The 20,743-nt window shown below is 49.4% G+C and overlaps 1 protein-coding gene across 5 annotated transcripts in view; it reads left to right on the top strand.

Annotated features, from left to right (window-relative positions):
• The window catches only part of TRPV4 (transient receptor potential cation channel subfamily V member 4), a 45,990-nt gene extending 25,773 nt beyond the window's left edge, over positions 1 to 20,217 (top strand). For 4 of the 5 annotated variants that reach the window (XM_080979189.1, XM_080979190.1, XM_080979192.1 and 1 more), the window contains 13 exons: positions 996 to 1,148; positions 2,359 to 2,499; positions 6,666 to 6,964; positions 8,061 to 8,240; positions 8,355 to 8,513; positions 9,782 to 9,874; positions 11,397 to 11,470; positions 11,989 to 12,154; positions 13,442 to 13,508; positions 16,248 to 16,564; positions 17,439 to 17,566; positions 18,359 to 18,480; positions 19,439 to 20,217. In XM_080979189.1, coding sequence (XP_080835315.1) covers positions 996 to 1,148; positions 2,359 to 2,499; positions 6,666 to 6,964; positions 8,061 to 8,240; positions 8,355 to 8,513; positions 9,782 to 9,874; positions 11,397 to 11,470; positions 11,989 to 12,154; positions 13,442 to 13,508; positions 16,248 to 16,564; positions 17,439 to 17,566; positions 18,359 to 18,480; positions 19,439 to 19,596 — 2,057 coding nt within the window. In that variant the 3' untranslated portion in view covers positions 19,597 to 20,217. The remainder of the gene's footprint in view (positions 1 to 995; positions 1,149 to 2,358; positions 2,500 to 6,665; positions 6,965 to 8,060; positions 8,241 to 8,354; positions 8,514 to 9,781; positions 9,875 to 11,396; positions 11,471 to 11,988; positions 12,155 to 13,441; positions 13,509 to 16,247; positions 16,565 to 17,438; positions 17,567 to 18,358; positions 18,481 to 19,438) is intronic. The other variant, XR_013978977.1, reaches the window with a different exon arrangement.
• Positions 20,218 to 20,743: the final 526 nt, after the last annotated feature.

Below are 20,743 nucleotides of genomic sequence, written 5' to 3'. Positions count from 1 at the left end.
GCCCCCTGGCAGTCTGAGGCGGCGGACGCTAGGAATGCCACTTGCGGAAGGCGCAGGAGGGCAGAGATGCTCTTGCGCTCCGCTGCTGCTGCTGCTGCTTGGGGGCTTCCCACTGGGGGCATCCTGGTGGCCACTGTGCACACAGGACGAGATGGGCCCCCAGTGGCCGCACCAGCCAGGGCTTCCATGCTGTTCTCAGAGCATTCCAATGAGATTTCCTCAGGTGGATCAGAATTCTTAAAAAGCAAAACGATTGACAAATACCTTGTCGTGCTGTTTAATCCCTTGCTCTCACTCAGCTCACTTCACAGCCACAGTCCGTCCTGAGCCCAAGATTCTGTCCAGCTTTAGGTTTCTCTCTTTAAATATAAGCTGTAGAAAGCAGCTTTAAAACACAAAAATATGGCTCAGAATGCACTTAATTGCTCGTGCCCAGCATTATTGATGATGTGCAGCCATTATTGATGATGTGCTCAGTGCATAGGGGAGCATGCAGAAGAGAGGGGGAATGGACCTCAGTTTGTCAGCAGAGGGTGATGCAAATGCACATATAGAACCATAGAACTGTAGAGCTGGAATTGTAGAGTCCGACCCCCTGCAATGCAGAAATCACAGCTAAAGAATCCCTGATGGATAGCTATCCCACCTCTGTTTGAAAACCTCCTAGGGAGACCATTCCACTGTCAAATGGCTCTTACTGCTAGAAAGCGACTGGAGAGTGTCTACAGTTCCTGATGAGGGTTGGAGAGACCTGGGTTCAAAACCCCCACTCAGACTCAAAGGTTGCTAGGTGAACTTGGGCCAGCCACTGTCTCTCAGACTACCTCAAAGGTCTGTTGTGAAGTTAAAAATAGAAGGTGGGGGGTAACAACATACACTGCCCTGAGCTCCTTGGTGAAACGTTGAGAGGCGAACATTTTAAAGTAGTAATTGCTGAGCTCCTTGTCTGTGATGCAACATCCTGTTCTGTGCATCCCTCCCTGCTCCCACCCCAGAGCCCTCCACTGGCAAGACCTGCCTCCCCAAAGCCCTGCTGAACCTCAACAATGGCAAGAACGACACCATCCCATTCCTGCTGGACATCGCGGAGAAGACAGGCAGCACGCGGGAGTTCATCAACTCGCCCTTCCGGGATGTCTACTACCGAGGTGGGAGGGGGACTCTGGCAGGAGCAGTTGGGGGGGGGGAAGGCAGCTGCTCCAAGGTGGGGCACTGGGGACCGTGCCTGGCGACTGCGGTGAGCTTGGCCTCAATCCCACCTTGAAATGATTGTCCAAGGGGCCTCAGTCCCATCCTTGAGTCCTGGTCAAGCCAGTTCTCTACAGGCTCCTTTCCCCCATCTTTTTACTTTGGTTCTGCTATCCAAGGAGAGTGGGAAAGAGCTGAACGCCCAGCCCTGAGATTCCGCCAGGCACTTCTTCCTGGGTTTCTCAGTCCTGAGGGCCAGAAACTTGTTTGTTTGTTTTTAAATGAACACCATTACAGTGGTTCCTTGGGTTACAGACGCTTCAGGTTACACACACTTCAGGTTACAGACTCCGCTAACCCAGAAATAGTGCTTCAGGTTAAGAACTTTGCTTCAGGATGAGAACAGAAATCGTGCTCCGGCGGCGCGGCGGCAGCTGGAGGCCCCATTAGCTAAAGTGGTGCTTCAGGTTAAGAACAGTTTCAGGTTAAGAACGGACCTCCAGAACAAATTAAGTACTTAATCCGAGGTACCACTGTATTTATTAAATTTATCAATCACTTTTCTTGCCACAGAAACTCAAACCGACTTATAATATTTTAAGCAAAAAACAAGCACATATATACATTAAAGCCAGCATCAAAAAACAAACTCCAGTCTACGCTAAAACATCCCACCCATGCAGGAAGGCCTGATGAAAGAGGAATGCCTTGGCCTGGCACTTAAAGATTTGTAATGATGGCGCCAGGCAAGCCTCCCCAGGGAGAGCATTCTGCAAGGAGGGAGCAACCACTGAAAAGACCCCGTTCTTGTCTTGCCACACGGAGCAGGGCCTCAGGTGATGAGCACAGGCTCTGGGCTGGTTTGCATGAGCTGAGCTGGTCCTTGAGGTACTGGGGTACTGAACCATATAAACAAAGGCAGGGGGGTCACACCTCATGCTCCACCCACTTTCCCCTCTGGCCACACCTACCGCTGGCAGGCGAGATTCCAAGTGAGCTGAATTGACCAGGCGGTGGCACTCTGGTCTGATTTATGGCGGAATCGCAAGAAAACATGTTAGAGGGGCCACAGGCTTGGCAGCGACTAGATGGGAGATTGGCTGGCAAGCCTAGTGATGAAGCCTAGTGGCTTATGCCTGAATGGTGGTTCGGGTTGTGTGTCCCCTCCAGGCCAGACTGCACTGCACATTGCGATTGAGCGGCGCTGCAAGCACTACGTGGAGCTGCTGGTGGAGAAGGGGGCAGACGTCCACGCACAAGCCCGGGGGCGCTTCTTCCAACCCAAGGATGAGGGCGGCTACTTCTACTTCGGTGAGCGGGACAGGGAAGCCTCGAGATCCCTCCGTGGGGTCTGTCCTGATTCTCTGCCAGTAGCCGCCGCTGCTGCTGCCTCATGAATGTTGTTCTTTTTTCAAAAGCGTATAAAAGAGGAGCTTGCAATCTGATTCTTTTTCCAGCAGAGAACACAACAGAGGAGGAGAGAAAGGCATGGCAGAATGAGGAGAACAAACCACACCTACAGATGTTGTAGGTTTGGTTAACTGGAGATGGAGGTGCATTTGGGTGCCTGGAGACAGGAGATCTGGAGGCAGACAGGGGCACCGAGGAGGACAAGTTTTGCCATGGGCACATTTGGATTTTTTGTTTTTTTTTAAAAATGATATTTATTAAAGTTTCAAAGAAAAGATTATATAGATAAAAAGAAAAGAAAAAGAAAAAGAAATCAAAAAGAAAAAATACAAAATACAGAAAAAAGATAGAAAAAAACACTAAAAAAAAAACACATCGATCTTTCCAGAACTTACATTTCATTACCTTACTTCCCTGACTTCCTCACACCTCCCTTTTTTGTATTCCCGTTCTATTTAGTTAATTCAGCAATTCCTTTCCCTCTTTGTTTTTGTCTTAATCCTTTAACTTAATATATTATAACTTTGAATTCTCATCTGTTAACAATCCATTTTTACATACACCTTTATAACATTGCTGCTAAGACCACTTAATTTCATTCTGACATCATTCTAACATTCATTAATTTTGTAGTATTTCTGTAAATAATCTTTAAATTTCTTCCAATCTTCTTCCACCGACTCTTCTCCCTGGTCTCGGATTCTGCCAGTCATTTCCGCCAGTTCCATATAGTCCATCACCATCATCTGCCATTCTTCCAGAGTGGGTAAATCTTGTGTCTTCCAATACTTTGCAATAAGTATTCTTGCTGCTGTTGTGGCATACATAAAGAAAATTCTGTCCTTCTTTGGCACCAATTGGCCGACCATGCCCAGGAGAAAGGCCTCTGGTTTCTTCAAGAAGGTATATTTATATACCTTTTTCATTTCATTATAGATCATCTCCCAGAAAGCCTTAATCCTTGGGCAAGTCCACCAAAGGTGAAAGAATGTACCTTCAGTCTCTTTACATTTCCAACATTTATTATCAGGCAAATGATAGATTTTTGCAAGCTTAACTGGTGTCATGTACCACCTGTATATCATTTTCATAATATTCTCTCTTAAGGCATTACATGCCGTAAACTTCATACCTGTGGTCCATAACTGTTCCCAGTCAGCCATCATTATGTTATGTCCAACATCTTGTGCCCATTTAATCATAGCAGATTTCACCGTTTCATCCTGAGTATTCCATTTCAACAGCAAGTTATACATCTTTGATAAAATCTTAGTTTTGGGTTCTAACAGTTCTGTTTCTAATTTTGATTTTTCCACCTGGAAGCCTATTTTCTTGTCCAAATTGTATGCCTCCATTATCTGATAATAATGAAGCCAATCTCGCACTTTGTTTTTTAGTTTCTCAAAACTCTGCAGTTTCAATCTATCTCCCTCTTGTTCCAAAATTTCCCAATATTTCGGTCATTTGGCCTCCATATTGAGCTTTTTCTGAGCTTTCGCTTCCATCGGTGACAGCCACCTTGGGGTTTTATTTTCCAGTAGGTCTTTATATCTTATCCAGACATTAAACAATGCTTTCCTGACAATATGATTTTTAAATGCTTTATGTGCTTTGACCTTATCATACCACAAATATGCATGCCATCCAAATACATTATTAAAACCTTCTAAGTCCAAAATGTCTGTGTTTTCAAGAAGCAGCCATTCTTTCAGCCAGCAAAAAGCTGCTGATTCATAATAAAGTTTAAGGTCTGGCAGGGCAAATCCACCTCTTTCCTTTGCATCCGTTAGTATTTTAAATTTTATTCTAGGCTTCTTGCCCTGCCAGACAAATCTAGAGATATCTCTCTGCCACTTCTTGAAGCAATCCATTTTGTCCAAAATTTGCAATGTTTGAAAGAGAAATAACATTCTAGGCAATACATTCATTTTTATCGCAGCAATACGGCCTAGCAGTGAAAGCTTCAAATTTGACCAAATTTCTAAGTCTTTTTTCACTTCAGCCCAGCATTTTTCATAATTGTCTTTAAATAGATTCCCATTTTTAGCTGTCATGTTAATCCCCAGGTATTTCACTTTCTTAACCACTGTTAGACCTGTCTCATTCTGAAACCTCTCTCTCTTAATCGCAGTTAAGTTTTTCTCTAAGACCTTTGTTTTTAACTTATTCAATTTAAATCCTGCAACCTGACCAAATTCTTGAATCAGTTCCAAAACCCTTTTAGTACTAGATTCTGGCTCCTGTAATGTCAATACTAAGTCATCTGCAAATGCTCTCAATTTGTACTGTTTAGCTCCGACTTGTATACCTTTAACCAATTGGTCCCTTCTAATCATATTCAGCAGGACCTCCAGGACCGATATAAAAAGCAATGGGGAGATTGGGCAACCTTGTCGTGTCCCTTTTTCTATCTTAAATTCCTCCGTCACCACGTTATTTACAATTAATTTAGCCTTTTGTTCTGAATAAATTACACTTATACCGTTTTCAAAGCCTTGGCCTACCCCCATCCCCTGTAGGTTCTTCTTCATGAAACTCCAAGAAATATTGTCAAAGGCTTTCTCCGCATCCACAAATATCAGAACTGCCTTGATATTTATATTCACTTGTAATTTTTCTAAAATGTTGATTATATTTCTCACATTATCAGGCACATTTGGATTTTAAGCAAGTGCCATTGGATCCGTCAACTAGGGAACTCCCTGCCAGCGGAGTCGGTGACGGCCACCAACTTGGATGGCTGTGAAAGGGGATTAGACACATTCTTGGAGGAGGCGATGGCTCTTGATGGCTCCTAGACCCAGTGGCTCTGCTCTGCCTCCACAGCTGGAGCCAGTGCCAGCCATGCTTCTCCATAGCAGTGGGCAGGGGGCTCTTGTCCTTGGTCCAGAAGAGGCATCTGGTCGGCCACTGTGAGGACAGGTGCTGGCCCAGATGAGCCTCCTTTGGCTGGTCCAGCAGACTCTGCTGATGCTCTTGTGTTTAGGAGTGGGAAGATCACCCTCTCACCACCAAGGGAGCAAAGGGAATGATTTCAGAAGATTTGTGGGTGTCAGGGAAAGACCTCAAGTGCGCCCTTGTAAGCATTCAAGGAGGGGGTGCATTCAGTGAGTGAGAATTTTAAGAAACAGGCATCTCCCCCCCCCATAAAAGTCAGTTGGCTCTTGCAAGAGTGGCGGAGCCTCTGTGCATTGCAACACCCAAAGGCCAGGGGTCCCTTTTCCACCCAGGCTTTGTGGAGATACATCCATCCAGCAGCCCTGGAAGCAGAGTGCTCTGTGACTGATTTGGTTGTCTTTCTCTTTTCCATATAAAGGTAAAGGGACCCCTGACCATTAGGTCCAGTCATGACTGACTCTGGGCTTGCGGCGCTCATCTTGCTTTATTGGCCGAGGGAGCCGGTGAACAGCTTCCGGGTCATGTGGCCAGCATGACTAAGCCGTTTCTGGCGAACCAGAGCAGCACACGGAAACGCCATTTACCTTCCCGCCAGAGTGGTACCTATTTATCTACTTGCACTATGACGTGCTTTCTAACTGCTAGGTTGGCAGGAGCAGGGACTGAGCAACGGGAGCTCACCCCGACGCGGGGATTCGAACCGCCGACCTTCTGATCGGCAAGTCCTAGGCTCTGTGGTTTAACCCACAGCGCCACCCGCGTCCAACCTCTTTTCCATAGAATCATACAATTATAAGAAGGGGAAGGGGGACTTCCCCTTCTTATAGGGGAAGGGGGACTTCCCAATTATAAGAAGTTGGAAGGGGGACCCTAAGGGTCGTCTAGCCCAAACCCTGCAGTGCGGGAGTCACTGCTAAAGAATTGCTGACCAACAGTAACCCAACCTCTGTTAAAAAGCTTCCAAGGAAGGAGAGCCCACCCTTTCTGGGGGGGGGGGGTCTGTTCCACTGTGCAACAGTCTGGCCACCAGAAAGTTATTCCTAACGGCTTGTCGGAATCTCCTTTCTTGTCATTGGACTCTGTTGGCTCAGGTCCCCTGCTCTGGAGCAGCAGAAAACCAGCTTGCTCCGTCTTCCATCTTCCCTCTTTCCTTCCGCCTTCCTGCCCAGGTGAGCTGCCCCTCTCCTTGGCGGCTTGCACCAACCAGCCGCACATCGTCCACTACCTGACGGAGAACGCCCACAAGCAGGCCGACCTGCGGCGCCAGGACTCTCGTGGCAACACGGTGCTCCACGCCCTGGTGGCCATCGCAGACAACACTCGTGAGAACACCAAGTTTGTCACCAAGATGTATGACCTGCTCCTCATCAAATGCGCCAAGCTCTTCCCAGACACCAACCTGGAGGCTCTGCTGAACAACGACGGTCTGTCGCCGCTGATGATGGCTGCCAAGACGGGCAAGATTGGGGTGAGATCCCTCCCGGGGTGGGGGGAGCTGCTTGGAAAAAACCCAGCCCTGTCGGCCCAAGGCCCGGGGGCAAACCGGGCGCTCCAGGGCGAACAACCTGACAGGGTTGTTGTGAGGATAGGAATGCAAGAAGCGGCCGCTTTGGAACTGCCTGACTCTGGATTCCAGCAGGCATCTTCACACCACTCTTTTCAGCTCCTGACAAAAATATTTGTGTTTAGACAAGTCTCCTTGGATATGGGGAATGTTGACATCTGGTTTGTTTGTTTTTTAGCTTATCACTGATTTTAATTACTTTTTGAATATTTAAATCTGCTGTCTTTAAATCCTTTTCCTGTTAATTTTTTTGTTTCATTCTTTTTGTAAACCACTTTGAGGGTTTGCTTTGACAGTCATGGGGTATATAACTTTTATGAAATAAATAAATTAAATTAAAATAATCATGGGGGGAGCCATGCCTAAAGTCCTGAGCGACTTAGAGGGTGTAGGGAGGAGTCATGCTCCACAAGGGAGCAGGTGGGCTGCCCAGGCAGCATCTCTAGGGAAGAGGAGCTTCTGAGCGGGCGGGTGACACAAAGGGGCCTCTTTCGGCCAGAGACCGTGGGGAGTCTCTGCCTTCCACCTCAGGCACCCTTCAAGCACAATTCCCATCAGCCCTAGCCGTCATGTGACCGGGGGCAGGACTTGTTGTGTGACTGCTCTTGTTCTCTAGAACAGCATCCCTGTCGAGGCAGGACAGGCTCCCACTTTCTGGAAACAGCTGGAGACATTTTTCTTCCAACTGGCTTTCCCAGCTGATTGCCATCCATAGCTTTCTCTCCCATGGATTTTCCCACTCCCCTTCCAAAGCCACCGTGGTCTCCTGCAGAAGCGAGCTCCAGAGCTTAACTATGCACTGCATGGTGAAGGAGCCCTTTCTTTCACTGTCCTGAATCTTCCGTTTCAGGCCCCAGAGGATGTCCTGCAATTGGGGTGCCTTTCCACGTTGGTGGACATGGCTGCCTCCTGCAGAAGGGAGTTCCGCAGTTCAGCTCTGCACTGCGAGGGGAGGGCCTTCCCGTCATCTGCCTGACCCGGCTCCCCCCTTGTCTTGCAGACCTTCCAGCACATCATCCGGCGGGAGATCAAGGACGAAGACGCTCGGCACCTCTCCCGCAAGTTCAAGGACTGGGCCTATGGCCCTGTCTACTCCTCCCTCTACGACCTCTCCTCGCTGGACACGTGTGGGGAGGAGGTCTCCGTGCTGGAGATCCTGGTGTACAACAGCAAGATGGAGGTGGGCAGAGAAGGAAGCTGCAGATCAAGGCAGCTTGGGTTGGCGGTGCTGGGCCTTTGATGGGGCAAGCGGGGGCTGCTGCCATCTTTGTTCACCGGGCCCCTCTCCCTGCAGAACCGCCATGAGATGTTGGCCGTGGAGCCCATCAACGAGCTGCTTCGGGACAAGTGGCGGAAGTTTGGGGCTGTTTCATTCTACATCAGCGTGGTCTCCTACCTCTGTGCCATGATCATCTTCACCATGGTGGCCTACTACCGCCCCCTGGAGGGCACTGTGAGTACTGCACCCACTCCACCATGGAGCTCACGAAGGCTGCCGAGCTGGGCAGAGTGGCTGTGATTTAAATTAGGGTTCTGAGGTTTGGGGCGCAGCCTCCCATTTTCAGTTCCCATGATGCCCTAGCAAAAAACTTCTGTGCTGTGCTGGGGCTGGTAAGAGATTGGTAAACGTACGGAGATTTTCTTTGAACCTCTCAGGCATTTGAACATGTTAAATAATGAGGAACCCGTGACTTATCAGCTTCCCTTATTTATACCCAGAACTTCAGTCTGGTAATTCCGCAAGAAAAGTAGTGATTGGGAGTGAAAAAGCCCTGCATTTCAGGGGGATGGACTAGGGGACCTTTGGCTTTCCTTCGAAGTCTACAATTCCATCATTCTATGAGTCTATAATCTCTAAATGCTTCTTTAACTTGGAGCGGGGGAAGTATTGGAGTTGAGTGAAATGGAGGAAGCCCCTCAGGCTTAAGGGAGGCAAGCAACGGGCTCCTAATTGGCCTTGCTAATTAAACACCCTAGTTTAGTGCAGCAGCTCCAGCACAGAGAGACATGGGTTCAAAGGGACGGGGAGGGTGTGTATGTGTGTGACTTACCTCACAAGTTTGTAAGTTCCCTGGAGAGGGTCAAGCTCAGGATAGATAAATAAATCACCAATGAATAAACTCTGACTTATAAAACAAGTCTGTATTAGACATTGTATCTATGGACAGGGAAAGAATGGCACCTCCGGGTTCAAAGACAATCCACCTCCATTGATTAGACACTTGGGATTGAGAGTGAGGCAGGGGGAGCTGTTTCCATCACATGAGCATCACAAAAGCCACCTTCCTATCTCAAGGGCTGTCCCAGGGAAGAGGGAGGGAGATCACTTTCTCCTGCTCTGGAGGGGGGGGTGCTCAAACCAATGGCTTCAAGTTACAAGAAAGGAGATTCAGACTAAGCATTAAGGAGGGTAAGAGCTGATCAAGAGTGGAACAGACTCCCTTGGAAGGTGGAGGACTCTCCTTCCTTGGAGGTTTCTAAGCAAAGGTTGGGTGGCCAGAGATTCTTTAGCTGAGATTCCTGCATTGCAGGGGGTTGGACTAGATGACCCCATGAGTCCCTTCCATCACCTTATGACCTTCCCAGAGGTGCTCTTTACCCAGCTGCTGTTGGGAAGGCAACATGCTGAAGCTGGCCATCCCGTTGGAGCGTGGCCATTGCTGCGTGCTTAGCAGGTGTCTTTCGGCACAGCCTCTCAGCAATGTCTCTTCCCCTCTGTAGCCCCCGTACCCGTACACCACCACCACCGACTATCTGCGACTCGCCGGGGAGATTGTCACACTCTTCACGGGCGTCCTCTTCTTCTTCACCAACGTAAGTATGAGCCGTGCGTTACTTGGCAAAGGGGTCTCCTCCTCCTCCTCCTTTCCCCCACCGTTGCCCCCTTCTTCCTCGCCAATTTAGCAGATGTGTTTTTCTTTTTCCCTTTTTGTGGGCTCCTCCTGCCATTCTGTGGCCTGATTACAGAGCTTGCAGGCCACATTCTCATCATACTTTTAAAGTGCTTTGATACTGCTTTAAGCAGTCATGGCTTCTCCCAGAGAATTCTGGGAGCTGTAGTTGCTGAGTGGTGAGCAAGTCCCTGTTCCCCCTCAAAGGCCTACGATTCTCAGAGATCCCTGGGAAGAAGGATTGACAGTTAAGCCTCTGTGGAAATGGTAGCTCTGTGGCGAACCAGAGCAGCGCACGGAAACGCCTTTTACCTTCCCGCCGGAGCGGTACCTATTTATGTACTTGCACTTTGACGTGCTTTCTAACTGCTAGGTTGGCAGGAGCAGGGACCAAGCAACAGGAGCTCACCCCGCCGCGGGAATTCAAACCGACGACCTTCTGATCGGCAAGTCCTAGGCTCTGTGGTTTAATCCACAGTGCCACCTTGTCACGGTGTGCATAGGATTTATCAAATCACACTCAGTCTTGCGCACCATGCATGCTTGCACTGGGGCACCTGGCTGGCCCCTGCAAAGGGGCCTTGCTTGGATCTGAGGATGATAATGTAGCTTTGGTTCTTAACAAAGTTGCAGGACTGAAGGAACAAAGGTTACATCCACACCATGCGTTTAAAGCTCTGTGGTACTACTTTAAACAGTCCTGGTTTACCTGGCGCACCCTTTTTTTTTTTTAAGGAAAAACAAAGTTAACCTCTTTTGTCTCACTTTGGTGTGATTTTATTGAATATATAAAAAGAAAATTTGCATTTGTCTCTTCCACAAATCTGTCAAAAAATCCGGAATAAGTAACTTGCTTGGTTGATACATTTCTTGATGTGATAGAGAGCCTTTTATTCTTTCAGTCCTACGTTCATGTTTCTGTGTCTCTGGCGTCTCCTGTGGGCCACGTTGCTTGAGCTCTCATTTCTTAGGATGTTTCTTTCCACTTACCTGTATCTCATCGCAAACATCCAGATAACCAGCTTTATCTTTTCTTCTTGTGAATATAACATCCCCTGCCAACCTTGGTTTGGGCTGGTTTAATTTATATGCTTTTGACTCATGAAGTTCCAATTTGGTTTTTGGGTTATATGGTAAAAGTCAACAAAGACACTTTGCCCCCCCCCCAGCCACCCATTCATGGCTTCCCCCAAAGAATTCTGGGAGCTGTAGTTTGTTAAGGGTGCTGAGAGTTGTGAGGAGACCCCAGCTCCTTTCCTAGAGCTACAATTCCCAGAGTTCCCTGGGAAGAGAGTTGGGTGGCTAAGCTCAGATGGGTGGAAGTTGCTGTGCAAAATGTCCAGAGGGCAATCAGGTGGACGAAGGCTGGACTAAAAATGCCAAGTTCCTTGAGTAGCTTCTGCCTCTTCTCCATTGTGGACATTTTGTCTTCTCTTCCTCCCCAGATAAAAGACCTCTTCATGAAGAAGTGCCCCGGGGTGAATTCTTTCTTCATTGATGGCTCCTTTCAGTTGCTCTAGTAAGTAAAAGAAAGAAACCAGAGTGCAGCAGAATCAAATTTGCGGCCTGTGTGTGGCCCCCGACAGGTCAACCAGGGGCAAATGTGGCCCTCAGGCCAAAAGGCTAGCCACCCCTGCATTTAAGAGTGTGGGGGCCCCTTTGCCACACATTCCAGGGCATCTGCTGGGGTGCTTTCTGGCTCCCCCCTCAATTCATTTGGGGGAGGGAGCCAGAAAAGACGTCCAATGCACATTTAAAGCACATGACTTTCCCCAAAGACTCCTGGGGGTGGTGGTTTGCTAAGGGGACTGGCAGATTGCAGCTCTGCCAGGGGTTAAACAACTGTTCCCACAATTCTTGCATGGGAGGGGTAGCATGTGCTTTAAATGCACATTAGATGTGCTTGAAAACTAAGGTGTGAATCTGCCCATAGATTTTGGAAGCCCTTCTGGGTGAGGCTACCTGGTGGTTGCAGTGTTGCCCCGCTGCTCCCCACCTGTCCGCCCCTGACTGGGCTTTGATGCTTCTTGCCTCCAGCTTCATCTACTCAGTCCTGGTGTTAGTGGCAGCTGCCCTGTACCTGGCAGGCATCGAAGCCTACCTGGCTGTCATGGTCTTTGCCCTGGTCTTGGGCTGGATGAATGCCCTCTACTTCACCCGCGGCCTCAAGCTGACTGGCACATACAGCATCATGATCCAGAAGGTGAGCCAAAGCAGAGCGCAGTGTCCGGGGCCTGTGAGGACCTTGGGCTGGAGGAGGTCTGGCCGGTCATTTGAAGGTGGGTGAAAAGCTGAAGGGACTGTGGGATGCCTGAGGGTTTTGACCAGCAAGGCTGCATTCCTGTGTGCTTATCCTTGCAAAACCAATTTCTCATGGTTTCTTAGAAACCAGGTTGTGCTAACTTTGTCATCCCTCTAAAAGCTTCAGCAGAGCACCCTGTCAATCTGCTCAGAAGAGTGTGTGGCTGATGGGGTCTTCTCTGGGGCAACCGCCTTGCCTTAGTAAACAGAGTCTCAAACAAACTTTATCCTAAGGGCACTGTGAAGCCTTGGTCCCCCCCCCCCCCACTCTGGGCAGTGCTGAACTCTGCAGCGCAGGGGCTGGCATGATCCTCAGAACCTGAAGCTCCCCCAGCGTTGCTGGAGAACAAGAGTGGAGCGCCCCCCACCCTGCGCTTGCTTGACAGGGGGGACCAAAGAAACCTCTGCGCATGCCCTGTGTTCAGATATACAGCTGCTGATTCCTGGAGGTTAAGGACTTGAGGGTCACTCCCTGGTTCGACTGATGGTGTCCAGCAGCTGTTTTGGTCCCCAAGTTGTGGAACACTTGTGGAATGTGGGGTGTTGCCACCACCCCTCCAATCGTTCAAGATTCGCTCTGGTTCCTTGCTGCAAACGTTCCTTCAGATCAGAAGCGGGAACCCTTTTTAGCCCAGGGGCCACTTTCCCTTCTGGACAGCCTCCCAAGGGCTGCTTAGCAGTGATGGGTGGGGCTGGAGGCGGAAGTGGGCAGAGCAACAAATGCAATTTTTATCTTCCGTTTCTACACATGCTCCCATGCCCCCCTCCCTCCTGGCAAGCAAGGGGCTTGACCAGAGGTCAAAGACACATTCCAGGCAGGCATTTGGGGCCAGTGAAAGGTGTGCCCTGGGGAGGGTTCTGAGGGCCAGACAGAGCAGCACAGAGGGCCAGATTTTGGCCCCCCAGGGCCTGCCAACATCTCTGGCCATAGCCAAGAGGCAGTTTCCAGGTGTGCTTTACTGCCTATGCAACAGGTGTGCACATCCCAGTCAGGAAGGAACACAGGGGTGTGAATCAGGGCCGAAGGGAGCGGCACTGAAGGACACATTTGTCCTTGAATTTCCTCACTCTGGCTTCAGACTGTTAGACGACTAATGTGTGGCTCACCCCAGAAGCAGCTGCCTTGAGCCTTTGCCTGCAAACGTTCAGCCTGGTATGTTGAGTGGCTGCCTTCCCTCTCTGGTTGCAGATCCTGTTCAAGGACCTTTTCCGCTTCCTGCTGGTCTATGTGCTTTTCATGATTGGCTACGCGTCTGGTAAGATGGCTGCCCTTTTCGGAGTGCTGGTTTCTGGGCTCCTTGGTTTTCCTATATTTGAAAATCTGTGTCCTGCTGCTCAGCTGAGCAAGCGCCTCACATACCTGCAAAGTTTGAAACGGACATCGCCAAGGCTTTTCTTGGGCAGCAACATTCCTTGACACAAATACTGTTGGATTTTGAGGTTTTCAAAAACAGCCTCCAAGGTGTAAAAGATGCTGACTCTGACAAGCTGCTCTACGGCGCTTCCAAATGTTTATTAGTGAGACTTGGACATCAAGCAATAAATTAGCACATAAATTAAAACAAATCAATTACAATTTGGAAACCACAAAACTCAAAACAGCAAATCTAACAAGTCTGGTTAGCAGCAAAACAGAAAGAACATTTCAGTCACCCAACCACATTCCTGAACAGCCAGGTTGCGACTGCTTTTCCTGAATGAACTTACTCACCCAGGCAGATGCTGGTTTGTTTTAAAAATATTTATTTATTGAATAGTTATGAAATACAAATTAAAAATGAAATGAAATGAGACAGATGCAAAGGGTGAGTTACTGATGTTGGAGTTTTGAAGCAGTTATAACAACCTTATAACTTCCTTCCTCTGTATTTTATGGAGTTTTGAAATGGAGAGATAACTCAGAATGTCCAGTGGTTCCCAAAGAGGGGTCTCCTGCCCACTGGGGGGCCGTGGGATTTCCTAGGGGTGCTAAGATGTCAGTCGTGGAGTATCCTCCCCTCCCCCAGCAGCCTCAGAGGCAAGAAGAACACACAGTTCGTATTTTATGGTTTTTTATTCAGTCATCTGGTTGCAAGACAGAGGATCCATGTCTCCACGCATAGGAGACGTTGGCTTCTCTGAGTCCCTCTTCTTCTGTCTCCCACAACATCCTGGAAACCTACGGGAAGTCGCAGGAGTCACATCCCCGCATTTTCTGTTCTTGAATGCAGAGGGACTGGCGAGCCCTTGGACCAGGAGGGGCTCCCAGACTCTCCAGGGAGGTCTCTGCTGCTGCTCTCTAACCCCCCTCCCCATCTTGTAACTAGGGATTTTCTCATTCATCTGTACATCAACCTGTCTCCCTCTCCTCCTGAAACTGCTGGAGACACAGGGTCGAAATGCCCCACTCCTCCTCCTCCTCTTCTGAGAGGAGCCGATCAAACGAGGCCTCACTTCCCATTCCTCCTGTTCAGTCCAGTCCCTGACATAAGAGGCACGCAGGCAGCAGGGGGCGTTGGAGGCGTAGGCTGCCATCACTGCAGCAAGTCCATCAATTTATTGACGTAATTAAACAAAATAGTTTTTAATGGATTTTGAATAAAGGCGCAACTAATTGTTGTGGTTTGGGGTTTTATTTTGTTAATACCTTCCTTGGTGGGTCGTGCAACCCGCTATACTGAATAATGCTTTCTATATGGTAAGGTAGGGGTGCTGGGGACAAATTTATGGAATTAAGGGGAGAGCAACTGGGATAGAGTATATCGGGGTGGGGGGCAGACTTAGCCTTTACAATTGTATAGTAAACAAACACTTTCCATATTTTCCCAAATGAGTCCTTTTTCTTCTGCACTCTGGTCACCCTCAGGATTGTGTTGCATTGCCACATTTTGGTCGATATTTAAAATCATTTGGAGAAGCATTTTTAAAAATGGTCCTGTTCAAAAGAAGTGGGATGACCTAGTGTTGCTATTTTCTGCCCACCTAAAGCTGAGATTTGAATTTTGCGTGCTCAATAGAGTGAATTTTCATGCTCAAATTGGTTGAATTTTTTCTGGCGCTCAGTCGGCAGGCAGGTTTAATTCCTATAGATAAACATTTGGAGTTTGATGACAGGCTTGGTATTTTTAAACCTTGTTTCTCCCCCCTCCCAGCTTCTAAATCCAACAATATTTAAAACTAGAAGCACTGCTGTAAAAAAATATTCAAAGAAGGGACAACACCACTTTGGGTGCCTTCAGACATTGTGAATATTGTGCAAATTTTCCTGAGGTTAGAACTCCTGCCCTGTTTTCTGATTAGCCTTCTGCACGGCATGCCTGTTGCTGTGAACTATGGCTTTGTGACCAATATGTGCTAAATTTCATTCATGCTGGGGGGGGGGGGGAGGCCCGACAATCGGCGCCATTTTGGTTTTTTGCTGGAATCAAATAACACATTAGTTTTCTGGCAGTGGCTTTTACATCATGTGAAAGCCCAAATCTGAGGCAGAAATTGAGCAGTTAGGAAAACTTCAGGAAAATGGGAGGTGGTGTGGCGCAGTGGTTAGAGTGTTGGGATCGGACCTGGGAGACCAGAGTTCGAATCCCCACTTGGCCATGAAGCTCACTGGGTGACTCTCATCCTCACCTACCTCACAGGATTGTTGAGGGAGTTAAAGGAGGAGGAGACCCGTGCACCTTGAGCTCCTTGGAGAAAAAAAGGTGGAATATAAATTCAGTGATGAAATGACAATAAGAATAAAATGGACTAAACTGTCCTATGAATGCAGCTTTTGAAGTGTGACTGTATTTGGGACTGTTTAGCCTTGACACCACGTTCTCATCCAGAGGAAGGCGACGTGGTGCCCTCCAGATCATTTAGACTCCAGCTCCCATCAGCCCCAGCCAGCCAAATGGCCAGGGCTCAGTGTGCAGCCCCCAGAGGGCCCCTGGATGGTAACTCCTGGCCTAGCCGCTCTCCCAGGGAGACTCCCTTGGCTAGTGCAAGTGCTCAGTGCCTCCTTGGCTTTCCTGCAGCGCTGGTCTCCCTGCTGAACCCCTGCCCCAGCAGCGAGGCCTGCAACGAGGAGCGCTCCAACTGCACAGCCCCTGCCTACCCTTCCTGCCGGGACAGCAAGACCTTCAGCAATTTCCTCCTGGACCTCTTCAAGCTGACCATCGGAATGGGGGACCTGGAGATGATTGAGAACGCCAAGTACCCTGGGGTCTTTGTCATCCTCCTTGTCACCTACATCATCCTCACCTTCGTCCTTTTGCTGAACATGCTGATCGCCCTCATGGGGGAGACCGTGGGGCAGGTGTCCAAGGAGAGCAAGCAGATCTGGAAGCTGCAGGTAGGCGAGTCGCAGCGGTGGGCTTGCAAAGGGCCCAGAACACACCTTGATGCTCTGGAACCGCCCCTGTGCTCATGAATGCAATGCAATTTAACTGTCTTGAGTTCTGAAATCTAAGCTGCTGTAACCCACCCTGGAATCTGCTAGTGAAGGGCAGGTAACAAATGTAATAAATGATAATAATAGGTTGAAGTTTCATAGCACGGGAATGGGACGCTTGCATCTCTTCCAGTGCTTCTAGACTTGAACTCCCGTCCTGCTTGATTGGGGCAGAGAGGACTCCCGCAAGAGGGCCGCCGGTTCCCCATTCAGATCTAAATTAAAGCCTGGACAAAACCCAGTTGTAAGGGAGTGGCTTAGTAAAAGGCAGTACACTGTCAAAACAATACAAGAAATCACAGGTTTGCAATGCGGGATTCCTTTATCATTTCTTGGAAAAAAATAGTATGATTTGAGAAATTTAGAGCTTTATAGTGTAGGCAAAAGTTGTAGAAGACATTATGGTGGGGATTTGTTGCTGATGTTTGTTTTTTGCTGTTTTCATGAATAGTATGAAATTGAGTTTGAATAAGGTTGATTCCAACAAATGGACTTTCTCGTGTGGTTTGGCTCCATGCTAAGATGACCTCAGCATTGGTAGCATCCAAAAAGGCTGCAGAGGCAATAGATCACTTCCGACAACATAGTTTTGACTTGTTATAATTCAAATACTCAAAAAAATAATTTAACAAGTTCTTTGCATCAAGTGGGTTGCCTGAACTGCCCTTGGATTAGCCTGAGGGTGTCATCCTGAGACTGACATCTGGATCAGTAGAGCCACTGAAACCCGGTCAGGAGTGGACTCTCATACTTCTCCTGACTTCTCTGCTTGCAGTGGGCGACCACCATTCTGGATATTGAAAGGTTCTTCCCCGTGTTTGTCAGGAAAGCCTTCCGCTCAGGAGAGATGGTCACCGTTGGGAAGTCCTTGGATGGGACGCCGGACCGGAGGTGGTGTTTCAGGTAAGGGTGAGAGTCCCCATGGGAGAGGGAGACGTTGACTAAATGCTTTCCATTTCTGGATTAGGCCCTTGAGCCAGAGTTGTCTGTTGGAAATTCTGCGCCAGTCTGGGTGACAAACCAAATTTTGCCCCAAGGAAAACCTCCCCCCACCTGGGGTGTCAGCAGGCATTGCCCGTGCCCTCCCAACCACCCATGAGGACTAGGCACTTGAGATACTCAGGGAACTGCATCCTGGATTAGGGTTACATTTTCTGCACTCCTACAGGCACACAGGTGCACCTCGTGCTATTTTTCTAGAAAAAGAGGCACCAGAACTTGCCACGAACGCCTCCCTTGTTCTCTTAGAATGGCAATGGTGCCCCCTTGAGAGGTGCCAGAACTGAGTTCTGGTCAATTCCGGCTGAAAAAAGCCTCGGGTGCACCCATTCTGACACACACAGCCTTCCTTTTTGCCTCAGCAAATGCTGCGGGTTCTGGACGCTTTGCAGAAAGCCTTAAATCAGCAGAGAGAGATCTTTCCAACATTTAGAAGGTGCTCTCCAAAATGGAATCTTTTTCCTTTTTTGTATTCTGCCCTATAATTTTAAGACCAGGGCAGGCAATGCCTGTTTTAAATTAGACAGCGCTCCCAAACAGTTGAGCAGGGAGTCCTAGTCCAGCACTCTAACCACTCTATAGCACTGTCCAGGTCTGCTAAACCAGGTCTGCTAAACATTTCAGACCGCCCAGGATGACCTGTCTCCCCCCGCTCCCCCTGCCAATACCTCAAATGCCACAATGATTCCTTCCTAGAGTGGACGAGGTGAACTGGTCTCACTGGAACCAGAACTTGGGCATCATCAATGAGGACCCCGGCAAGAGCGACACCTACCAGTACTATGGCTTTTCCCACACAGTGGGCCGCCTTCGCAGAGGTGGGTGCTGCTGATTGCAGGAGGGGGGGCTGGAGGGGTCACGGGTTGGGGGGCATTCTGGAAGCAGGCGCTGTCAGCTTGCTCACAGGAGAGTGGGGTGCTTCTAGAGTCTGGACGGAGGAACCTGCTCCCGCAAGAGGCAGCAATGCCCCCCCCCCACTTGGATGGCTTCAAAAGAGGACAGGACAAATTCATGGAAGAGGATGAGGCTTCCAGCGGCTGCGCTGACTCTGCAGTTGGAGGCAGGAAGGATTCCCGATGCCAGTTGCTGGAGATGAGGGTTAAAGAGGCTCTGGCAGCTGGATGGGGGATGTGATCCACTGCTTTGCCATCCTGGAGCCCTGCAGCAGATCTGGGTGGTTGGGAGTTGTAGTTCTAAATACCTGGAAGGCACCAGGTTGGTAGAAACAGCGAAAGTGTTGCTGGGGGGATGAAGAAGTCCAGAGGCAGCTGTCCTGCCCCAAATCAGAGGCACTTGGTGCTGGAGGCTGTGCAGAACCCAGGGAGGGGGCTGGGCAGGCTTCCTTTCTCTGCCCAAGTGGAACGGTGGAGGCCAAGCCTCCTTTGTGGGGAACGGCTGAGGGATTTGGGAAGGTTTTGCCTGGAAAAGAGGAGATTGAAAGAAGGACAGGATAGGATAGCTGCCTTCAGTCATCTGAAGAGCCGTCACCTAGAAGATGGAGCCTACTTGTCTTCTCCTGCTCCAGAGGGTGGGATCCAAACCAATGCGCTCAAATGGCAAAGTGGGAGATCCCAACGAAACATTAGGGAGAACTTTCTGACAGTGAGAGCTGTTGGACAGTGGAATGGACAACCTCGGACTCTCCTTCCCTGGAGGTGTTTAAGCAGAGATTGGATGGCCACCTGTCATGTATGATCTAGTTGAGATTCCTGCATTGAGAGGATTGGACTAACCTTACAGTGTTATGATTCTGTGATTCTTTTTCTCTCCCTGTAGATCGGTGGTCCACCGTGGTGCCACGGGTGGTGGAGCTGAACAAGAACTCGCAGCCAGATGAGGTGGTGGTTCCCCTGGACAGCATGCGCTCCCCTGCGGCAAATGAGCACAAGCCCAGCTACCCCCAGAGCTGGAGAAAGGAGGACTCCCACATCTAATGGATGCACAAGGAGCAGGGGCAGAGGGAGCTGGTCTCAAGAAGCTGCCCAGCCTCTTTGCCACTGCAAGCGCTTGGCGGGCACAGCACCGCTTGGACCCCGTGTGGAGGCAGTTTCCTCTTGCTCCTGCACCTTCACGCGAGGGTCCCGCTTGTAGTCTGCAGAATGTGGCCCACCTGCCTCCTCCAGAGCAGCGTGCAGGGGAGGAGCCTTCCCCAGGTTATCAACTTGAGGTGGACAGCAGAGGCACATCTTTATGGGTTTGCTTTTGAACACAAAAAACAGAGTTGTCACAATACCAAAATATGCGCCAGTGGGTGGAAGCTGCAGAGGCTGGTGACTGGGAACATCATCCTGTGCGGTCAGACTACGAGCTCCATGGCACTGACGTTACAGGAGGCTGGGTGGCGACAGTGACTCTTGCGGGGGCTGCCTGAAGTGGCCAGTGACTCCCGGAGTGGCTCTTTGCGTCCAAGCGGGCTCTAAATTCAGGGTTAACTTCTGTGATGCTGAGCCGGGGCAAATGGCCCAAGGGCTGCTGCATTTCTTACTCCAAATAGTTTTATTTTGCACAAGGTTTTATCTGATTATTTATTTAGTAATAAAAGCCAAAGTATGTCAGCTGCCCCTCCTTGTCTTGCCTGGTGGAGAGAGTGGGGTGCAAGCGTGCAACAGGCAGGGAGTCTGCCGGGTCACTGTGAGCAAGTCACACGGCTGCATCTCACCCCAGGTTGGGCCCCTCAGCCCCTTCCCAAGGAGGCCTCTTTCTCCCTCTCAGCTGCTCAGTTTGCACAGAAAACCCAAAGTTTCTTTGTGCCATTTTTTATCCAGAGACACTGTTCTTCCAAATAGATCTGTTTAGTCTGCCCCCCCCCAACAGCTGCTGAATTGGTGAGCAGCACAATCATGTGGTCCTATGCTTAGAAATAGTGCAGGGGTTGTGTGTGTGCCAGGGATGGGGAGCCTGCGGCCCTCCAGATGTTGTTGGACTCCCAACTCCAATGGTCAGGGATGGTGGACGTTGCAGTCCATCAACATCAGGAGGCCTACAGGCTTCCTCGTCCACATTCTGGACTTTGGGACCCTGCCTGGTAAAAAGCCTCTGCTAAAACAATGCAGTTCTGAGGTGGTTGAATCTAGCAAGACC

Source organism: Podarcis pityusensis (genome assembly GCF_964106645.2).
Source record: "Podarcis pityusensis genome assembly, chromosome: 13".
In the NCBI taxonomy this organism is placed as follows: domain Eukaryota; kingdom Metazoa; phylum Chordata; class Lepidosauria; order Squamata; family Lacertidae; genus Podarcis; species Podarcis pityusensis.
Note: the sequence above shows the minus strand (reverse complement) of the source record. Positions and strands in the feature narration are given on the sequence as shown.